Genomic DNA, 24,395 nt, shown 5'->3' with positions numbered 1-24,395 from the left:
ACGTCACCCAATCATAATGTGCAGTTCTTATTTGGATTCTAATTTTTAAGAAACTACTAAAAACGTTAAGACATTTATGGTACATTTGGAAATTTGAATACTAGTTATTTGATGATATTAAGGAATTATTGTTCTTTCCAGATGTAATAATGGTATTGTGGTTATGTTTTGTTAAAGTTGTTATTTTTTAGAGATACAAACTGAAAGATTTGTGAATGAAATGATATAATGTCCTGGATTTGCTTAAACATTATGCAAGGTAGATGTGGATGGATAGAATTGGTCATGGTTGATGGTGGTCAGGGCTGAATGATAAGTTCATGGAGGGTTGTTATTCTATTCTACTTTTGGTTTATGTTCAAACCTTTCAATCATACAGCTCTTAAAGATTTAAAATACAATTCTTACAAAGATATTTTCATTATATAGAAGGGGCCTAAAATAGTCAAATGAATGACAGAGTGACGTCAGCAACATGGTGGCGTGAGCTCACCCGGGACTCTCTCCCCTTCAAATTACAATGAAAAGGAGCAACTGCTTTCCAACCAAAAAAAAAAAAATACTAATAACAGAAATCATCGGAGACCCACAGCAGCTAAACAACAGAGGGCAGAGAGGCTGCAGCCGCCCTCGGAGGAGCTGGAACGAGTAGGAGAGAACTTCGCTCCCTCCCGTAGAGACTGGGATCGCTGCCGCAGGTGAGGGAAGGAGCGGAGAAGGGGCCGCGCGTCCAGGGATCGTGCAGGACTCCTACCACCCATGCAGTGGAAACCCTCTAATGGGGGAAAGCCTTCACGTGGGGGAACCCCAGCAAGCCGGGCCCGGTAAACCATTGAGTGAGAGCCCATCCGAACCCAGGTCAGGGTGCAGGAGAAAGTGCCACTCCTCCCCCAACCCACACTGCATGCTGCCTTCATGGCTGAAGGCGGAGGACTCAGAACCCACAGCTCTCCACCCCTATTTAGTGGCGACAGGCTCTAACTGCAACCAAATAATAGCATCATGCGCAAAAACTGCTCCTCTACCATCCAGCAATTTATAAAAGCTCCAGTCCAAAAGGAAAACAGTAAAAATATAGAAGTATGTCCTGAGGACTTGGAAATAGTTAAACTAAGTGAGGATGAGTTCAAAATAGCTATCATCAAAATACTCAATTAGGTAAAGGGAAATATGGAGAAACAACTCAACGAGTTCTGGAGTTACTTCACAAAAGAGATTCAAACTATAAAGAAGAGTCAATCAGAAATACTAGAGATGAGAATTACAATGGATCAGATAAAACAGAATATGGATTCCCTGAATGCCCGTGTAGACACAAGAGAGGAGCAAATTAGTATAATCGAAGATAGACAGGCTGAATGGCTCCAGACAGAGGAAGAAAGAGAACTAAGAATTTAAAAAACTGAAGAAAATCTCCAAGAAATAGCTGACTCAATGAGAAAATGCAACTTAAGAATAATCGGAATTCCTGAGGACGTGGAAAAGAAAATGGAGCAGAAAGCGTGCTCAATGAAATAATAGAAGAGAACTTCCAAAATCTAGGGATTGAGAGAGGAATGTGTGTGGAGGAAGCTTTCAGATCTCCTAGATTTGTCAATGTAAAAAGACGTACTGTAAGGCATATAGTAGTAAAAATGGCAAAAATGAATGACAAAGAAAGAATACTCAGGGCAGCAAGGCAGAAGAAAATAACCTACAAAGGAACCCCTATCAGACTTTCGGTGGATTTCTCTACAAAAACCTTACAACATAGGAGAGATTGGAGTGACATATTCCAAGTTTTAAAGGATAAAAATCTTCAGCCAAGAATACTCTATCCAGCAAAAATATCCTTCAGATATGAGGGAGAAATTAAATCTTTCCCAGACAAACAAAAGCTGAGGGACTTTTTTGTCACAGGATCTCCACTACAAGAAATCCTCAAGAGGGCTCTCATACCTGAAAAAAGAAAAAAAGGGAGTAAGGGGTCATAAAACACAGAGTAGGGAGACAAATAGATACAAGCAGAATAGGATAGCAAATATTGAACTATAGCATTAGGATAAAAGGAAGGAAATCATCAAAGCAAAGACAGTCTTATCACTCTAACCACAAACTCACAACACAAGCTGGAATAAGAGATGAAAATAATAATTTAGGAGGGGAGGAGGAAAGGGACTGAAACAGTCTAGTCTAAGGAAGTAAGAGACCACCAGAATATGGACTATGTTATACACGAGATTCTGAATACAAACTTCAGGGTAGCCACTAAACTAAAAACAGAACAGAGACACAAAACATAAATAAGAAAAAATCTGAGAAAGACAGCATAAGAAATTGTAGAAGTCAATGGGTAGGCTAAAATACACAGGACAAGAAACAAAGGAAACGCAGGAAAACCAGAAAATGAGCAACAGAATGACAGCATTAAGCCCTCATGCATCAATACTCACCCTCAATGTAAACGGATTGAAATCTCCAATAAAAAGACACAGGGTGGCAAAATGGATTAAAGAACAAGATCCAACAATTTGTTGCCTCCAGGAAACACACCTCAGCTCCAAGAACAAACACAGGCTCAGAGTGAAGGGGTGGAAGACAATACTCCAAGCTAATACCAAACAAAAGAAAGTAGGTGGTGCAATACTTATATCAGACAAAACAGACTTCAAGATAAGGCAGGTAAAGAGAGACATAGAGGGCCAATATATAATGATCAAAGGGACACTTCATCAAGAAGAAATAACGCTTATAAATATCTATGCACCCAACACAGGAGAACCAAAGTTCATTAAGCAACTATTAACAAACCTAAAAGAAGATAGCAAAAATAACACAATAATTGTAGGGGACCTCAACACCCCACTCACATCAATGGACAGATCATCCAGACAGAAAATCAACAAAGAACCAGTGGATCTAAATGAAAAGCTAAAACAGTTGGACTTAATAGACATATACAGAACACTCCATCCAAAAACAGCAGAATACACGTTCTTCTCAAGCGCACAAGGAACATTCTCAAGGATAGACCATATGTTGGGGAAAAAGGCAAGCCTCTACAAATTTAAAAAAATTGAAATAATAACAAGCATCTTCTCTAATCATAATGCTATGAAGCTAGAAATTAATTACAAGAAAAAAGCTGAGAAAGGGACAAGGATGTGGAGACTAAACAATATCCTATTGAAAAAGCAATGGATCATTGAAGAAATTAAAGAAGAAATCAAAAAATACTTGGAGACAAATGAAAATGACTACGTGTCACACCAATTCATATGGGATACAGCAAAAGCTATATTAAGAGGAAAATTCATCACAATACAGACACATCTTAACAAACAAGAAAAATCCCAAATAAGCAACCTTAAACTACACCTAACTGAACTAGGGAAAGAAGAACAAACAAAGCCCAAACTCAGCAGAAGGAGAGGAATAGTAAAAATCAGAGCAGAAATAAGTGCTATTGAAACAAAAAAGACAGTAGAAAGGATCAATGAAACAAAGAGCTGGCTCTTTGAGAAGATAAACCAAATTGACAAACCCCTAGCCAGACTTACAAAGAAAAAAAGGAAGAACGCTCAAATAAACAGAATCAGAAATGAAAGAGGAGAAATAAGAACAGACTCTGCAGAAATATGACGGATTATAAGACAACACTATGAAAAACTATATGCCAACAAAATGGCTAACCTAGAGGAAATGGATAAATTCTTGGACTCCTACAATCTCTCAAAGCTTAGTCAAGAAGAAGCAGACAATTTGAACAGACCAATCACAAGTAAAGAGATTGAAACAGCAATCAAAAACATCCCAAAGAATAAAACCCCAGGACCAGATGGCTTTCCTGGGGAATTCTACCAAACTTTCAGAGAGGATTTAATACCTATCCTTTTCAAGCTGTTCCAAAAAATTAGGGAGGATGGAACACTTCCTAACACCTTATACGAGGCCAACATCACACTGATACCAAAACCTGACAAGGACAGCATGCAAAAGGAGAACTACAGGCCGATATCGTTGATGAACATAGAAGCAAAAATTCTAAACAAAATTTTGGCAACCCGAATTCAGCAATTCATCAAAAGGATCCTACATCATCATCAAGTGGGATTCATACCAGGGACACAGGGATGGTTCAACATCCGCAAATCAATCAACGTGATACACCACATCAACAAACTCAGGAATAAAAACCACATGATCATCTCAATAGATGCAGAGAAAGCATTTGACAAGATCCAACAGCCATTTATGATAAAAACTCTGAACAAAACGGGGATAGAAGGGAACTACCTCAACATAATAAAGGCCATATATGACAAACCCAAAGCCAACATCATAGTCAATGGGCAAAAACTGAGCGCCATCCCCCTGAAAACAGGAACAAGACGAGGATGCCCTCTATCACCACTCTTATTCAACATAGTACTGGAGGTTTTCACCAGAGCAATTAGGCAAGAAAAAGGAATAAAAGGAATCCAAATAGGGAGGGAAGAAGTGAAACTCTCGCTGTTTGCAGACAACATGATCTTATATATAGAAAAACCCAAAGAATCCATTGGAAAACCTTTACAAGTAATCAACAACTACAGCAAATTTGCAGGGTATAAAATCAATTTGCATAAATCAGTAGCATTTCTATACTCTAATAATGAAGTAACAGAAAAAGAACTCAAGAACACAATACCATCCACAATTGCAACAAAAAGAATAAAATACCTTGGGGTGAACTTAACTAAGGAAGTGAAAGACCTATACAACGAAAATTACATGGCTTTTCGGAAAGAAAGGGATGATGACATAAAGAGATGGAAAGACATTCCATGCACATGGATTGGAAGAAGAAACATAGTTAAAATATCCATTCTACCTAAAGCAATCTACAGATTCAATGCCATCCTAATCAGAATCCCAATAACATTCTTTACAGAAATAGAACAAAGAATCCTAAAATTCATATGGGGCAACAAAAGACCCCGAATTGCTAAAGCAATCCTGAGAAGAAAGAACACAGCTGGAGGCATCACAATCCCTGACTTCAAAACATACTGCAAAGGTATAGTGATCAAAACAGCATGGTACTGGTACAAAAACAGGTGCACAGATCAATGGAACAGAATTGAAAGCCCAGAAATAAAACCACACACATCTATGGACAGCTAATCTTCAACAAAGGAGTTGAGGGCATACAATGGAGAAAAGAGAGTCTTTTCAACAAATGGTGCTGGGGAAACTGGAAAGCCACATGTAAAAGAATGAAAATTGACCATTCTTTTTCACCATTCACCAAAATAAACTCAAAATGGATCAAAGACCTAAAGCTGAGACCTGAAACCATAAGGCTTCTAGAAGAAAATGTAGGCAGTACACTCTTTGACATCAGTATTGAAAGGACCTTTTTGGACACCATGTCTTCTCAGAGAAGGGAAACAATAGAAAGAATAAACAAATGGGACTTCATCAGACTAAAGAGCTTCTTCAAGGCAAGGGAAGACAGGATTGAAACAAAAAAACAACCTACTAACTGGGAAAAAATATTTGCAAGTAATACATCTGACAAAGGCTTAATCTCCATAATATATAAAGAACTCACACAACTCAACAACAAAAAATCAAACCGATCAAAAAATGGGCAGGAGACATGAACAGACATTTCTCCAAAGAAGATCTACACATGGCCAATAGGCACATGAAAAGATGTTCATCATCGCTGATCATCAGGGAAATGCAAATCAAAACTACACTAAGATATCACCTTACACCCATTAGAAGGACAAAAATAGCTAAAACAAACAGTAACAAATGTTGGAGAGGTTGTGGAGAAAAAGGAACCCTCATCCACTGCTGGTGGGAATGCAAACTGGTGCAGCCACTATGGAAAACAGTATGGAGATTCCTCAAAAAATTAAAAATAGAACTACCATACAATGCAGCTATCCCACTACTGGGTATCTATCCAAAGAACCTGAAGTCCTCAATTCCAAAAGTCCTGTGCACCCCAATGTTCATTGCAGCATTATTTACAATAGCCAAGATGTAGAAGCAACCTAAGTGCCCATCAACAGATGATTGGATAAAGAAGAGGTGGTATATATATACAATGAAATGCTACTCAGCCATAAAAAAGAACAAAATTGTCCCATTTGCAACAACATGGATGGACCTTAAGGGAATTATGTTAAGTAAAATAAGCCAGACAGAGAAGGACAATCTCTGTATGACTCCACTCATATGAGGAATTTAAACATGTGGACAAAGAGAACAGATTAGTGGCTACCAGGGGAAAGGTGGGGTGGGGGGTGTGCACAAAGGGTGAAGGGGTGCGCCTACAACACGACTGACAGACAATAACGTACAACTGAAATTTCACAAGATTGTAACCTATCATTAACTCAGTAAAAAACAAGGGGGGTGGGGCGCGGAATAGTCGAATGAAGTTCAGTGTAATGTCATTAACATGGAGAAAGAGTCAAATAGAAAAATGTGAAACATATCAAACTGTGGTTGTCTTTGGTGAAATTATGGCCAACTTTTTATGCTTTTCCATACTATTTAAATTTCCATAATGAGCCTTTATTTTATTAGAAAAAAATAATTTTCCACTTTCTATGGTTAAAACTCTTTTAGATGCCTAACTGGAAATAACAAGCAAAAAAGAATAGTAAAATGGCTTGTGTAACTGGAAAGGTTGACATTTGGAACTAAACACTGAGGCTCCAATTACACCATCTGGGCTTTGTCTCTTTTCTCACTTCTACTTGTCTCTTCTTGGCTTCATTCTGTAAGTGTATTCTCCCCATGTAACAAGTAAGTTGGCTACCAGCAAGTTGGCTACCCAGACTCATATCTCTCAGTTTAGATATCCCCAGTGGAAAGAGATTCTTCCTATGGTCATATATTAATCCCACAGAAGATTCTGATTGGTCCTCCTTAGGTCATATACACACCTTGGTACTTGTTATTATGGCCAAGGTGATGAATACTTTGACCACCCTGGAGCACACGCTCACTCCTGCTTTTGCAGGAGGGTACAATATTTAACAGATCCACTAGGAGCACATGGAATAGGAAAGGAGAATATGCTGGGTAGACAAAACCAAAACTGTCACTACCTGCTCCCTCGTGAGATTGTTAGGATAATTCATTGGGATGGTTAATGTAAAAACACTTTCTAAATTGAAAAGTTCTATGCAAACACGAGCCAGTTTTTAAAAATCTGATTCTGTTAAAACAGATTATAATAAGATCTTCAGTGTGTGCATATGTCAGTCTGTCAGTTTCCTTCATTATACAGAATGGGAATAGGGCTGCTGGTCATCATTTCATACTTCCCAATTTTAAAACTGCAGGAGATGCTCAGTAGCCCAGGTGATTACATTTCCTAATGTAAAAGGAGAAAGGGGGCATTATTTTGCACCTTCTAAGTAGTAAATTTAAGAGGCTCCAAATATCAATTATTCATCAGATTCTCCTTGCTTTTACAAAAACGTGTATTGGTAAATGAATAGTGATGGAGATTTAGTGCACTGGAGCAGAAGCATCAATAACTTTGCATATATTGCTGAAAGTTAACACGTGTTGACTTTCAGAACTGCTATATTCAAAGTCCTCCTCTTTTCATACATGTAAATGCGGTAGCACTGAATCAGTATAAAATCTCTAAGGCTGATTTATCTACAAGGTCATTTGTAGTCTTAAAATATTATTTTCAATGATTGCTACTTTGCAGACTAATAAAAGAGCTACTGCTATTGTTGGTCCAGTTTAATAAACAACTCTGAAAAACTTTTTAATGGACGGAAAAGATGAAAGTGACGTCTTAAATGTTATTGTCAACTCTCAGGGCTGGTACTTTTCATAACAGAAAGCAATTAAATCACTGTTTGTTATACTCTTAATGGTGTTAGGATTTTAAAAAATAGAGAACCTACTGTTGGTATTAGAAGTTGTAACAGGAATGTCTGGGTACCATCATCTTATCTTCTGAATCCCTGCATTCTGGTAAATATGGTTCCCTAGTACTTTTTTTTTTTTTTTGGAGGAATATTGGTCCTAAGCTAACATCCATTGCTAATCTTCCTCTTTTTGCTTGAGTAAAATTGTCGCTCTGCCAGTCTTCCTCTGTTTTATGTGTGATGCCACTGCAGAGTGGCCTAATGAGCAGTGCTAGGTCCGCGCCCAGGATCCAAACCCATGAACCCCAGGCCACCGAAGCAGAGCATGCGAACTTAACCACTGCACCACTAGGCTGGCCCTGGTTCCCTAGTACTTTAAAAAGTACTGCTTTTCAAAAGTGCAGAGGTCATTATAAATCATTTCAACTATTGTCAGATTCTTTAGGCCAGTAAGAATGATCAGATAATCATTTTCATTCATCTTTCTTGAAAAATAGCATCAGAATAACCAAAAGAGAGAAGAGAATCACTTACAGAAATAGCTGATTATTCAGAACTAAATCTAAGGAAATTGTTATTTGAGATGCTTTACTCAAACTTGTGTTGTGTTTGCTTGTTTGAGGGGTCAAAGCTTGTGTTATAAGATTTATCTTTGAAGGTGATGATGTTGCCAGCCCATGCAGGTTGATAACACACATTTCTCCCTACATCTAGCTACGTGGTGAACATAGGTCTGATCGAGAAGCTTTGTGGCTGCTTCCTCTCTGTGCAAGGCCCAGTGGATGAGAACCCCAAGATGGCTACATTTCTGCAGCATGCCGCAGGACTCTTAGATGGAATGTGCACACTGTGCTTTGCTGTCACCAGAAGGTAAGGCCTCTATTTGATGTCGATCTGGACTCAACTATGGAAACATCTCTTGAATTTTGCCCATCTTAGGGTCATTTTATAGGGATATAGGTGGTCATCTTGGCCTCTTTTCCTCTTTGTCCTACCTCTGTCCTTACTGGCTTCCCATATTGAGACTTGTCTTCTATTTCTCATTTTCCCTGGCTACATGCTCCTGTCAGAGCCTTTTTTGTTGTTGTTGGTATCATAAACATCATTGCTGGAAGAGACCTTAGAGGTCATCCCTTCCCTCCTCCACTGAGATCCAGAGGAATCAAGTGATTCTCCTTGAGTCAGTGATAAAGTCAAGACGGTCAGCCGGGCCCTCGGCGCAACACAGCACAGCCTCACAGTGCCCTTGATCATGTTCCCATCTTCCAATTACAGCCTCCTAGGTTTGTTTATTTTCCCCTTTGTCTCTTCTTCTAAGGTTCCTCCATGAATAAGGGAAGGGAGCCATCCAAAAACAATAGCTCCCTGAAGTCACACATGACCCATGGACATGATTATAGCCAATGTGCTAGGGACTCTACTGGCCTGGTTGGCTCTTTAGACCCCCTACCCCACCCTGTCGACCATCCTCAAAAACAGTTTTCTAGGCGGGGCAGGGTAAACCACCCTCGTGTTCTTTTCTCTCCCCTCCTACCATATAAGAATAATTTGCTATAGTGATTCAGTGTTTCTGTTAGGAATATGACATATCCCTCAGGCATATTGAGGATGTTCAGTAAAATAATTTTATTACAATTAAATTCTAAATAGCACTTCATACAAATTATGTATTTTTTTAGGGATTTTTCAAGAAGAAAACTATTTGAAACTTATCAAGCCTAGCTGCTTAAAGAAATATCCATCCATATGCAACGTACATAGAATGCAGTGACTATATTCAGAATATTTTAAAGGAGAGAGTTTGTTTTCCAAAAGGAACCTCCTCAACACGTTTTTAGTCTGTTATGCGTAGGACCCCTAAACCCATTTATTCTTTCTTACTGGTACCCAATCCCTCCACTCCCAGTCACGTTTCTAGGAAGATTAAGACTGTCTGAGTGTCAAGGAAGCTAAGTATGGCCTGTATTCCGTGTTCCAATTAGTCTCTTCCTTCTAGAAATGCAGACAGAGCCTACCTTCGAGGGATTAGGTGAGAACTAAGGAAGTAGCTGTTTGTAGGTCTGTGAACTAATTAACATTGGGTGGTACCACTCTGCAAAGAGATTGGCAGAAGTAGCAGGGCTCCATCCGGGTCATTGGCACCTGCCAGCTTGGAGATGGCTATGCTGCCCAGCTATTTCCTGTACAGTAGCCAGGCCACTCCCTGGGAGGTATCCTCTCACCTAGGAGACCCCTTCTGACACTGGCTCTTTTGTATACACAGCATTACAAACCTGCCAGCATCTCAAGTCTTTGTCACCTGTACTCTTTCCCTGAATCCAGATGAATATCACACACATAAGCATTTCCATATGTGATACAGTTTGTGGGCTTCAGCTTTCACTTACACACAGATTCACTCACTTGAAATCTGTAGAACTTGAAAGAAACTTAAAGGTCATTCACAGCCACTCATTTTTATAGGGAAGGCAACTGAGCCAAACTAACTTGAATTAGAACCCAAGATTCTTACCTTGGTGCTCCCTCCTACATGCTTGACTTTCTATTATTCAAAATGTGGGAGCATATGTTTAATTTTTTTGAAGATTTTCTCAATTACGTATATAGAAAACAGGATCTTCTTCTCTTTAACACACACAGTCATGTCCTTGTCCAGCAGACATTGAGTGAGCATCTGCGCTATGCCAGACACAACACTAAGTACTAAAGATCCTGCCCTCAGGGAACCCAGAGTCTGGTGTGGAGTCAGGCTTGTAAACTAATAACTATCCTAATAGCTGCAGCAGAAGAGCATGTGCACAGAGAAGGAAGTAAAGCAGTCCCAGAGGAGGTCAAGAAGGGCTTCAATGGACTAAATCTTAAAGGATCCAGGACGACAAGTGGAGGGATGAATACAGTTGAGAAAAAGGGCATAATATGTGCACTGTATGATATAGCAGATATTATTGGTGCCTTTGGCCCACCTGCCAACTACTTCCTGTATTTCTCTGCCTGAGGATATTCTCTGGACAAGTAGCTGTTTGTTAGAAGTGCAGAAGAGTTAACACCCCCAGGAGTGACCCTCCAACAAAAAATGAGTGGATAATATCCCAGCTCTGCTAACCCTCTGTGGGACAATCCTGAAATGTGTTCTGTACAGTCTCTCAGAGAGAACCCACTAGTAATTAATTCATTAATACATCCTTGATTGGCTTTTCTCCCTTCCCCCTTTCCCTTCTCCACTTCTTCACAAATAAACTACTTGCACCTGTATCGTTATTTCAGAGTCTGCTTTGAGGGTAACCCCAAACCAAGAGATATGGATATACAAGACATTGTCTCATGTTCAGTTTGATGTAGCTGTACAATAGGGTGACTGTGAGGAGTGGCAGGAGATGACGTATTAAAGGAGCTCCATAAGTGTTAGCTCTTGGAAGGCAGAAAGGGAGACAAGAGTTTGATGTGTTACACTAGAGTTGTGGAAAGCCGTGAAAATTGTTTAAGAGAGAGTAACAGGATCAGATTTCTGTCACAGAGTAATCACTCCTGGAAAGTGGAGAAGTGACTGGAATGGCGTGAGCCTAGAGGCAGAAAAAATAGTAGAGAGGCTCTTGCATCTTCTAAGTAAGAAATGTTGGACGTCTATGGGGACAAGGGAAATAGAGAGGAGCAAATACATTAAGAGGAGACAGAGTAAATGTAAGGGAGATGGCATAGAGTTTGGTGACAAGGAGGTAAAAGGATGGGAGGAATCTAGAATGACTCCCAGGTTTCTGACTTGAAATTTTTGAGTGGTAGATGGTATAGTCTCCAAATTAGGGAATATAAGCAGTTTTCCATAGAGGAAATGTGAGTTTGGTCCTATACATGCCTAAGGGTTATCCAAGTAGACCAAAGTCTATATATATATTAAAAACCATAGTGTGTATATATATAAAATGAAGTATAATTGTTTCCATGTACATATACAGTTGGATTTTAAATAAATCAATGATTAACTTATGGTGGTTTTTAAGAATTCTTAATCCATTTTTTCCCAATATAATTTTCTTCTCCAACCTCAGTTGCTCAGCAAATTTCTGTTAGTAGGCCTTCCTATAAAGGCAGATTATTCTAGAAAAAAATGTTGAGGTGGTTTCCTGGCTTAATTTACCTAGGAAATTCTTACCAGTATCAGAATTAGCAGTATCTTAGCTGCTTCTCTGAAAGAAATGAGGAAAAGTGACCCCTGATTGCTGTTCTTCTTTGCATTCTTCAGTCTTCCAGCATTTCCTGAAAACCACCAAACCACAAGAATACAGACAGTTTTTTCTACCTCTTCAGATTTAGTTTACCTCTAATATTTACAGACCATTTCATACTACTTCCCATTTCTTTGTGGAAATTCTATTTCTAAACTATAAACTACAATGACCTGTTGAAAGCACTTTGTTACATGTGTTAAATAGAGTTTCTGTGCAAGGTCACATCTGTGTCTGGGGAGAAAGGTAGTGTGGTTATTGTTATATTGGAGTAATTCACATAATGCCTGTTTGGGCTACCAGGAGAAGCCAGCCAGAGCCAGAGAGTCAGGAAGACTTGTCCTCAAAGCCCTTTTGTGACCAGCAGGAATAAAAGACAAAGAGGCCAGAGAGGCCTTCAAAAATTGCCTCTTGTGAGCTGGCAGACCCTGAGATAATTAAGTACACTAATTGATAGCACAGGGCTTTGAGTAAACACTTTGCAGGCTGCCAGTGGCCTGGCCTTTGTGATGGTGATTACAGCCGGTCTGCCTTTGAGATACTCTCCTATTGTGCCTTTAATCTTCTAATTTTTACCTAGGTTTTCTGAAAGACAATTTGGGTGTCAGAATTTTTGTTGTTAATCTTAGCTTCCACGTTGGGGACAAAAGCACTAACTGATGATTTTTGTACCAGGCTTGGTTTTGAACAATTAACTTGCATTTCTTTAAGTAAAAATTGAAATTGTAATCTCTGGTGAAAGGATTAATTTTATGTTAGGATTACTCCAGAATTTTAATAAGGGAATTGTTCACAGACTATAATTCTTAATCACAAACCAAATTCAACAAAGTGTAATAGGACTTTCAGAAATGCCTATTTTTTTGGCCTTTACTGCTACCAGTTTTCTATTCTTGGTACTACAAGAAGTAAAAAGAAAAGGATAGTTTTCAGATCTCAGGGCAACAACTCAACTGCCATAATTGGCTGTGGCTCACTGAGGCCCTCTTAAGGTGCTGGTTTCTTAGCTGAACTAATAGGATCAAAACAGTAATGAGTGATTATAAATTGCAACCAACACAGGCCTTTCACTTAATCAGCAATCATTTACCAGATTCATAATTGTACTAGGCACTATAGCAAGAGGGCCAGGAAGCAGTGGGTCCACAGTAAAAGAATTTACAATTCTTATGAATGCACAGAAAAAAGAGAGGAGCTTGTAAAACCTAGCTAATTATGATTGGCTGAAGATGACTATTCTGAATTTTAGAATATTTTTACACAGAAAGAACTGTGTTATTATATGTATTTGTGGTTTTCATTTTCATATCCATAAACTGTACTAACAAAATGAGTACTGGCCAAGATCCCTGAAAACCTGTGTCCTAAAAAGATAAGAATGATTTGTAATTTAGCCCATTAATTACGTGGATATAAATGAGTGCTTCTCAACTGTTTAAGGATGCTTGAAAACCATTTGTTCAAGCAAAGGTAAACTTTAACTCTGCCTGCGTGAATTATTCCTTCATTCATTAAACAAATATTTATGTAGCACTTGTTCTGTGCTGGGCCCTGTGCTAGGCTTGGGAGAAAGCAGAAATGACTCAGACATCAATTGTGTTGTCAAGGACTTGTAAGCTAATAGAGGAAAGAAGATGCATATACAAATATCCATGGTGTAAGCCGGAGAGTGATACAGAGGAGAGAAGATAAGACACAAAAAGCACTTAGCAGACTGCTTGGTACATAGTAAATGCTTACTAAATATTGGTTACTATTATCACATCATCATCAATGAAGCTCATAGGAGGGAAAGATCACTCTTATTTGTAGGAATTAGCTGTTTTCTAGAGCAACTGAAACATAACATGGGCCTTGAAGGATAGGAAGAGTTGGAACATTTAGAGTTGAGAAAAAGGTAGACCAAGAAAATATGAAGAATATATAGAGTACTTGCACTGGATTTTGAGATGTATGTAGTGGTGATTTTAGTACCCCCCAGATTGTTATGAGGGTCAAATGAGATCATAAATGTAAAATTACTATGTGAACCACGTAAATGATTTGCTGAGATGTGATGGTGGTAGTGGTGTCATTAAAAGCCTTTGATCAGGGAAGTGACATACTGAGAACCATATTTTGGGCACATTAATCAGGTATCATGTGAAGAATGTACTAGAGGGGAGGTAGAAAGTAGAAAGAATCATTAACAGTCATCTTGGCAAGAGAGAAAAGGAATGGAAAAGAAGAATTTTTTAAATCCTCTCATAGTCTCTCTTTTTGTGTATGGTATCACCGGTCTTCCAGGCGTCAGGCTCTAAACATCATCATCTCTATTCCATCTCTCTTCCTTTTACCCCAGATCTAATATGCTGTCACAGTCTGTTGACTGGAAGGAACCTTACAGTCACCTTAATCCAGTCTTCCATTCAGGTTTTGATCTTTTCAGTAACCTAATCCAGCCTGTATTTGAATATCTCCATTGACAGGGAACTCATTACTTACTAAGGGAGCCTATTCTGTCATTAATCAGTTTTATTGCCTGAAAAGTCTCTCTTTATACCAAACTCTAATCTGTCTCCCTACTGTTACCTCATCCTACTTGCTCCTTGGCAGCATACAGACTATTCTGACTTGACTCTTCTCCCTGAACTTCACTGGTCTCATCCTACCATAGAGTCTCCTTTGCTTTTCTTCTCCTTGTTCCAGTTACTATGATGATGTAACAAATTACCCCAAAACTTAGTGATGTAAAAAAACAATCTGTTAATCTCTCAGATTCTGTGTGTCAGGAATTCTGTCAAGAAACAGAGAGAATGGCTTATCTTTGTTCCACAGTGTCTGGGCCTCAGTTGAAAGACTTGAGGCTGGAGGTTGGAATCATCTGAGTGCTTGTTGACACATGTCTGTGGTTCATGCTCACTGTTAGCTGGGGACCTTTCCATGTGGTCTCTCTACTGAGGCTGATTTGGGCTTCTTGATAGCTTGATGGCAGGCTCCAAGAAGGAACATCCCGACAAGTAAGAGAGCCAGGTGGAGACCATATCACCTTCTATGACCTAGCCTCAGAAGTCATGCGGCATCACTTCCACTGAATTCTGTTTGTTAAGGCAATCACAAAATCCCACCCAGCTTTAAAGGGAGGAGAAATAGACTTTACCTCTTCATGGGAAATATAAAGGTTCTAGAAGAGTACATTGGACAGAAATATTGCTATGGTTATGTTTGAAAAATAAAATCTGCCACATTCCAACCTACCCTAAACATAAATGTGTTCCCAATATCCTGTTATCTGTCTTTTATTTTCTCTGCAGTCTCATATTTGATACTGTCATCCTGTCTCTTGGCATCATCTCTGTTGGCTCTCAAATCTTTTCTTGTCATTAGCCACTGTCCTTGGACAGCAGACTTGCTGGTATTGGGAGATAGGGAATGAACTAAATGAAATAGGGCTAAGCAAGTGGAACAAAAGGAAGTGACACTTGTTGAGCACCTTTTATGTGCCCAGGGTAAGTGCTCCTCATAAGTTATCTCCCAGCAATCCTGCCAAAGGAGCATACCAGCCTCTAGGCTGATAAGGAAGGATGACCATCTGCATCCTTCAGGTCTGGGAAGTGAGAGCATACAGGAGCAGGAACCTCTGGGTTGTCTCTATATTCACAACTGGGCAAATGCTAGTAATGAGATTCCTGAAAGATTCCTCCTAATGTGGAACATGGATAAAGAGAACAGGTTAGTGGTTACAGAGGAGAAGGGGGTAGAAGGGTAGGCAAAAGGAGTAAAGGGGCACATATGTCTGGTGACGGATAGAAACTAGACTATTGGGGGGGCCAGCCCAGTGTTGTAGGTTAAGTTCATGTGCTCCACTTCGGTGGCCTAGGGTTCACAGGTTCAGATCCTGGGCATGGACCTATACACGGCTCATCAAGCCATGCTGTGGCAGCGTCCTACATACAAAATAGAGGAAGATTGGCACAGATGTTAGCTCAGGGACAATCTTCCTCAAGCAAAAAGAGGAAGACTGGCAAAAGATGTTAGCTCAGGGCCTGTCTTCCTCACACACACACAAAACATAGGTTATTGGTGGCGAGCACAATGTAGTTTATACAGAAACTGATATATACACAAAGTTATAAATTATTATGACCTCAATAAAATAATTTTTTTAAAAGATTCATCCCAGGTGGTAATAAAGCATTAGTTGACTTACAGGGACAGAAAGACAACCACTTCATTGCTACAGTTCCAATTGTGTGTCCACTCTGTGCTAGGCACTATGCCAGAGAAAGGGAGCTGTCTGAGCCCTAGCCCGCAGTGCCAAAGTTTAGGGGCAGCTTCACTGACTTACTACTCCCAGAGGGGATAGGGTATAATGAAGGAAGACTGTCAGTACAGGTGCAGGCTCACCAGCCTTAGGGCAACAGAGTATGTCCAGGATACACTTGCAGTTGGATTCTCACTGGTTCTACGACTTTGAGGGGCAGGATCTCAAGAGGAAAACCCTGTGTAGTGTTGTGTTGAAAAGCACAGATTTAGGAGTCAGAAAAATGTGGATGCCATTTCTCCTCTCCTAGTTCTGTGACCAGTGGGCAGATTCCTTAGCTTCTGAAAGCCTGTTTCCTCACATTATAAAAGTGAATTTGATTATTCTTCCCTCACAGGATTGAACAGGGTATGGGCAAATGAAGACTAACACCTCTGTCACCCTGACCTGTTGCCTAAGGTGCTATTTTTAATATATATTTATTATACCCAACTTGGTTCCAAAAAGATTTGAGATGGCTTACAGAGTATATACGTTTTTTATTTTTAAAAAGATGAAAACATTAGAAAAAAAGAAAATATGTAGGAAAAAGTAAGTCAAGGCTTAGGAGTAAGTAAAATTAAGGCAGAAACTACATTCATAACAAGGCCCTGATAGATATTTCTTCTTCGAATTCCTACTAGCAACTTCTACCAGAAACTTGTATTTAATATGTTAGATTCTAAGCTAATTGGCTTTCATCAAAACATGGCTCTTCCTCCTATTTTATTCTACTCATGATTCTAGCCATCTGATCAGATTTTAAGAGACAAAACCATAGTTATCTATTAAGTTCTGTCACCCAGAATCCCAATCCAGTCCTTTCCAATTCAATCAAAGGGGTGCTTGCCTCAGGAATATGAGATGGCACCTGCCATTTATACCTCTTACTTGATATTTGTCTACTCCTAGTTTACTGGTTCCCTTGTCCTGTGTATATGTTTTATGTCTTCAAATGAAAAGATTCTCTAAGGAAAGAGACTAAATATTCTAGCAGCTCCCTCTCAGGTACCTAGCGTCAGGCTAGAAACAAAATAAGAACCCAGGAAATAGCTGTTGATTGGCAGAGTTAGCAGATACCAGTGTGTACCATTGACCTAAATGAGGACTGAAAAAGGATGAAATTTATAGAAATGGCTGTTAAATTCTATTTTTAGATTATAAGAACTAACTGCATATGTTTAGGATGGGAAGAAAGTGAGTGACAGGGATCTGAAATATAACTTTCAACGATAAGGGAGGAAAAAGACTTAGCAAATTACCTGCCTACCAGTTCAAGTAAGGAAACAGTGTTGCTTGATTCCCAATGAATACACTTCAATTTTGACTGAAGTGACAGGAGTACAATGTACACAACCAGAAAGATTTAGTCCTGTTCCACCACAGTACACTACTCTAGAAGTAGTAATTACAGTAGCACTTCTAGAGTACTACATGCAGTGAGGAGATTGAATCAGTAATTTAAAATCTTCAAACAAAGAAAAGCACTGGACCTAATGGCTTCGGTGGTGAATTCTACCAAAGTTTAAAGAAGAACTAACACCAGTCCTTCTCAAACCTTTCCAAACAATTGAAGAAGAGACAACACTTCCTAACTGGTTCTGAGGCCATCATTACCCTGATATCAAAGCCAAAGACACTACAAGAGAGAAGATTACAGACCAATATCCCTTATGAACAATGATGTAAAAATCCTCAGCAAAATACTAGCAGACTGAATTCAACAGCATACTAAAAGGATTATACCCCATAATCAAGTGGGATTTATTCCTGGAATGCAAGAATGATTCAGTATATGAACATCAATCAGTATATTAGGTCACAGTAACAGAATGAAAGAAAAAAACACATGATCATCTCAATACAGAAAAAGTATTTGACAGAATTCAACACCCTTTCATGATAAAAACACTCAACAAACTAGGAATAGAAGGAAATTACCTCCACATAATAAAAGCCATATCTGAAAAACCCACAGGGAGTATCATGCTCAATGGTGAAAGAATGAAAGCTTTTGCTCTCAAGAACAAGGAAAGGATGCCCACTTCCACCACTTCTATTCAACATTACTGGAAGTTATAGCCAAAGCAATTAGTCAAGAAAAAGAAATGAAAGTCATCTAAATTGGAAAGGGAGAAGTAAAATTATCTCTGTTCACAGATGATGGGATCTTATACAGGCATACCTTGTTTAATTGCACTTTGCTTTGTTGCTCTTCACAGATATTGCATTTTTTCCAAGACTCTCCATCAGCAAAAAGATTATGACTTTCTGAAGGCTCAGAAGATGGTTAGCATTTCTTAGCAATAAAGTATATATATTCTACTGGGGAGGGTTCATCCTGAGCTAACATCTGTTGCCAATCTTCCTCTCTCTCTTTTTTTTTTTTCCCTTCCCAAAGCCCCAGTAATAGTTGTATGTTCTAGTTGTAAGTCCTTCTAGTTCTTCTATATGAGCTGCCGCCACGCATGGCTACTGCCAGACAAGTGGTGTCGTTCCGTGCTCAGGAACCAGACCCAGGCCACTGAAGCAGAGTGTGCCAAATTTTAACCACTAGGCCATCAGGCCTAGTGTATTTTTTAATTAAAGTCTGTACTTTTTTTTAAGACATTTTGCAATTGCATGCTTACTAGACTACAGTATAGTGTAAACATAACTTTTATATGCACTGGGAAACCAAAAAATTTATGTGACTCACTTTACTGCAATATTTGCTTTATTGCAGTGGTCTGGAGCCAAACCCAAAATATCTCTGAAGTATGCCTGTATGTAGAAAACCCTAAAGATTCCACAAAAAAACTGTTAAAACTAATAAATGAATTCAACAAAGTAACAGAATACAAAGTTAACTCACAAAAATCAGTTGCATTTCTATACATTAACAATGAATAGTCTGAAAAGGAAATTATGAAAACAATTCCATTTACAATAGCATCAAAAAGAATAAAATTACTTAGGAATTAACCTCACCAAGAAGGTGAAGTTACATGTACAATGAAAAGTACAAAACATTGCCTAAAGAAACGAAAGAAGGCATAAGGGCCAGCCCAGGGGCACAAAGGTTAAGTGCGCACATTCCAATTCAGTGGCCCGGGATTTGTCAGTTTGGATCCCGGGTGCGGACATGGCACCTCTTGGCACGCCATGCTGTGGTGGGCATCCCACAGGTAAAGTAGAGGAAGATGGGCACGGATGTTAGCTCAGGGCCAGTCTTCCTCAGTGAAAAGAGGAGGATTGGCAGCAGTTAGCTCAGGGCTAATCTTCCTCAAAAAAAAAAAAAGGCATAAATAAGTGGAAACACACTGCATGTTCATGGATTGGAAGACATTATTGTTAAGATGTCATTACTACCCAAAGCAATCTATAGATTTCTTGCAATCCTTATCAAAATTCCAAGGACTTTTTTTGCAGAAATAGAAAAACCCATCGTAAAATTCATATGGAATTTCAAGAGACCTCAAATAACCAAAATAATCTTGAAAAAGAAGAACAAAGCTGGAAGACTAACACTTCCTGGTTCAAAACTTCCTACAAAGCTACAGTAATCAAAATAGTGTGGTAATGGCATAAAGACAGATGTATGTAACAATGGAATAGAATAGAGAGCCCAGAAATAAACCCTCACATATATGGTCAAATGATTTTTGACAAGGGTGCCAAGACCATTGAATCGGAAAGGACAGTCTCTTCAACAAATGGTGCTAGGGAAACTGGATATCCACAAGCAAAAGAATGAAGCCGGACACTTACTTAACACCATAACTCAAAAGGGATCAAAGACCTAAATATAAAACCTAAAACTATTAAAATTTTAGAGGAAAACATAGGGCAAAAGCTTCACAACATTGGATTTGGCAGTGATTTCTTGGATATGACACTAGGCACAGGCAGTAAAAAACAAGTAGACAAATTGGACTGCATGAAAATTTTTTTAATTTGTGCATCCAAAGGTAATATCAACAGAGAAGAGAAGCAACCCAGAGAATGGGAGAAAATATTTGCAAATCATACATCTGATAAGGGATTAATATCCAGAAACTATGAAAATCATCTAAAATAACAACAAAAATACAACCCCATTAAAACATGAGCAAAGGACTTGAATAGGTATTTCCCCAAAGAATATATACAAATGGCCTATAAGCCCATGAAAAGATACTCAACATCATTGATCGTGGGGAAATGCAAATCAAAACCACAATGAGAGGGGCTGGCCCAGTGGCATAGTGGTTAAGTTCACATGCTCTGCTTCCATGGCCCAGGGTTCGCGGGTTCAGATCCTGAGCATGGACCTACACACAGCTCATCAAGCCATGCTGTGGCAGCATCCCACATAGAAAAGATAGAGGAAGATTGGCACAGATGTTAGCTCAGCAAACAAAAGCAAAAACCTACAACGAGATACCACTTCACACCCATTAGGATGACTGCTACTTAAAAAATAGAAAATAGCAAGTGTTGGTGAAGAATTGGAGAAATCAGAATACTTGTGCATTGGCGGTGGGAATGTAAAATGGTACAACTGCTGTGGAAAACATTATGGCAGTTCCTCAAAAAAAGAAAAATAGAATTACCATATGGTCCAGCAATTCCACTTCTGGGTATACCCAAAAGAATTGAAAACAAAGTTTCAAAGACATATCTGCACACCCATATCAGCATTATTCACAATAACTAAACTGTAGAAACAACCCAAGTGTCCATTAGTGGATGAATGGATAAACAAAATGTGGTATATACATACAATGGAATATTACTTAGCCTTAAAAAGGAAGGAAATTGTGACACATTCTACAACATGGATGAACCTTGAGGACATTATGCTAATTGAAATAAATCAGTCACAAAAAAGTAAATACTGTATGATGATTCCACTTATATGAGGTATTTAGTCAAAATCATAGAGACAAAGTAGAATGGTGGTTGCTGAGGGGGAGGGAGGAATGAGGAATTATTGTTTAATGAGTATAGAGTTTCAGTTTTACATGATAAAAGAGTTATGGACATGATTGGTGATGATTACACAACTTTATGAATATATTTAATACCACTGAACTGTACACTTAAAAAGAGTTAAGATGGTAAGTTTTATATTATGTGTATTTTACCACAATAAAAAAGTGGGGGGGGGGAATAATGCCCCTGACAAAGATAACCTAAACCTTAATCCCCAGAACCTATAAACATGTTACCTGACATGGCAAAAGAGATTTTGCAGAAATGATTAAGGATCTTGAGATGGGAAGAGTATCCTGGATTATTCAGGTGGGCCCAATGTAATCACAAAGGTCCCTGTAAGTGAAAGAAGGGAGCAGCTAAGTCAGCATTAGAGAGGGATTTGAAGATGCTACACTGCTGGCTTTGAAGATGGAGGAAGGGGCCACAAACCAAGAAATGCCATCATACTTGAGAAGCTGTAAAAGGCAAGGAAACAAATTTTCCCCAGCCTCCAGAGGGAACACAGCTCTGGTGACACCTTGATTTTAGCCTAGCAAAACCTATTTTGGATTTCTGACCCCCACAACTATAAGAGAATAATTTTGTGTTGTTTTGAGCAACTAGCTTGTGATAATTTATTCCAGCAGCGATAGGAAATGATATACTCACCTGCCCCTATTAAACTGTAACCTCCTCTAGGACAGGTCCTCCTTGACTTTGCACATCACAGGTGGTCAGTATTCCTGAAGCACAGGTACTTTGGCTTTTTAAACAGAGAGTGTCTGACAGATCATCATGCCCCTGTGCTCACCACAAAACCTGATGAGTGATAAGACTGGATGCAGATCAGCTGTCCCAGAATATCCCAGTACGTAAGAGCCCACAGCTGGAATACCTCTAAGAAATAATTTACTTCTCCTTGAACAGTGAAGTTCACATCCATCACTGGGAAAGATAATAATTTAATCCCACTCACTCCCAACACTAGACCTTTGAGTGGAGTTCTCTGGGTTCTGGGGCTAAAATGGGAGGTTCTCACAAGATGCCTTAGGGATTCCAGAACTAAAAGAGTGAACAAAACCAAATCCAAGAAGCTAGGAGAGCAGTCTAGAAGATCACCATCACTTAAAGAAGATGAGAGTGGATGTTACCAAGCCAGAAATCTGGGGACCAGGGAGACAAGAGCAAACAAGCCAAGAAAAAACAGGTGAAATGGGGCTGCAGGGTCTGGAACTGTCGCAGCTGCTTTTTTGGGCCAACTAAGGACTGGTACATAAGTGGTCTAAAATAGCAAAGATGGAAGGGCTTACACAAATCATTGCTCTTTTTTTGCCCAGTTATACTCTCCTTTAAGGCAAAGTAGGGTTTTCAGATACTGTGCAGGAGTATTGATGGCCCAGTTATAGTTTTTCCTAATTGAATCTAACTTTTAATGGACAGAAATGAATATAAAACTAAGATCTCTAGTCCTAGAAACCAAACAAAAACACTTTAAAATCTGGTAAAATTGCAAAGATCTCAGAGTGTTATATACAAAATTTCAGATATGATTTTTCATATCTTCTGTGTATTTTTAGAAGAAAGCTATAACCCATGCCTGATATGAATAAGGCCTTTTACTTTTTTATTATAAACACTTAGACTTAAAATGATTATAACTGACAGTTAAAGCCAACAGGAGCTGGTAGCCTGTTCATGGACAAATTATCTGTATTTCAGACTAAATCAAAAGTAAACATTTTGTAAAGTCCGCTTCAGGTCTGCATTAGTCCTGTGGAAGCCAAATGCAGCAGACAAGCCCTCTCCCCACCCCTCCGCCCCATATACTCTATGGGCTCACTTCTTTTCCATGAAGCAATATTATATACATTTTGAATTATTTCCACATCTGAGTTCTTGAATGCTTATTTAATTGATTTTTCTGAATCAAGATTTTTATTTCATCAGGAGAATATTTCAAAAGACCCTGGAATGTGTTGTTTTGTAATCTATGATTATTATTTTCCTAAATAGTGGAGTGGGGTAGAGAAAGGAGGAACTATTTTGCTTTCACTTACTTTTTCTTTTTTTGCATTTATTCTTTTGAGTAATATTAATTGCAGTGAGTTCATGTCATTTAATAAATGCGTAGAAAGGTTAAGTATTATAAAGTGTTTTAAATGATAAAGCTATATTCCTGAATATCTATATTTGAATATGCTGATAATCAGTTTAAAAACAACACAGGCAGTAGTGGGTGAAGTCAGCATTCTGAATCACAAAGCAGTAAAACTGTTATCACCAGCAATGATGTCACTCATCCCCAAGGTTCTGCAAGCCTATTAGAAATTAGCTTTAGGGAGAAATGTCTTCTGACTTGTCAGTGGTTCTGAAAGGCAGTCAGTGTTAAACAAACACAGACCTCTTTTTGGAACCTATATAATAAACTCAGACACATTAATCTGCACTCACGTCTCTAGTCAGAGCCTGACCTCTAACTCTTATGGCTATAATGGAAGGAAGGAAGGAAGGGCCAACTGACATTAGCTAACAGAGTTTGTATAAAGGTTCAGATGCACCTATGAGCAAATAAATATCATATCTTAACTTTTTGCTTTTATTGAGTGCCATGACACAAAAAAGTGTCTATCCATGAGGATACGAGATTACGTTATAGTCTCTTTGTACTTTGTTTAACAGAGTTCAGTTAATCCCAAAATTTGACTTAAGAGAAAGCATGGAGAGAAAAGAGACCAATTCCTGTTTGCCTGGATGTTTTGGTCCTTGGACAAAGCACTGCCCTTAAAGAGTCAGAAGTCCTTGGCGGTACCCCTGCCTTTGCCACTGACAAATTTATATGGCCTAAAACATCTCATCTAATCTCTCTAGGTCTCAGTTGCTTCATGTGTGCAATGAGGAGAACAAAACCTTCTCTACCAATTATGAAAAACTAAGAATGAGATGTGGTGCAAATGTGAATGTACTTAGCAGATCCTGCCATATAAATGAGATGACAGTATTTCATAAGAGAGCTGCTTTCTTGAGAAGAGAATAAGGTATACAATGTCATCTCGCATTCTTAGCAATATGAGAAATAGT

General features: G+C 38.8%; 1 protein-coding gene across 50 annotated transcripts in view; it reads left to right on the top strand.

The window, feature by feature from the left end:
- The window catches only part of SCAPER (S-phase cyclin A associated protein in the ER), a 521,170-nt gene that overhangs the window by 453,674 nt on the left and 43,101 nt on the right, over positions 1-24,395 (top strand). For all 50 annotated transcript variants that reach the window (XR_011526452.1, XR_011526476.1, XR_011526453.1 and 47 more), the window contains one exon: positions 8,592-8,747. Coding sequence is in view for 47 of the 50 variants with exons in the window: in XM_070573827.1 (XP_070429928.1) it covers positions 8,592-8,747 (156 nt within the window). In the remaining 3 variants the exon portion in view is untranslated. The remainder of the gene's footprint in view (positions 1-8,591; positions 8,748-24,395) is intronic.

This window comes from Equus przewalskii, chromosome 1, assembly GCF_037783145.1.
Source record: "Equus przewalskii isolate Varuska chromosome 1, EquPr2, whole genome shotgun sequence".
NCBI classification, from domain to species: domain Eukaryota; kingdom Metazoa; phylum Chordata; class Mammalia; order Perissodactyla; family Equidae; genus Equus; species Equus przewalskii.
This window is presented reverse-complemented; position numbering and strand designations above follow the sequence as displayed.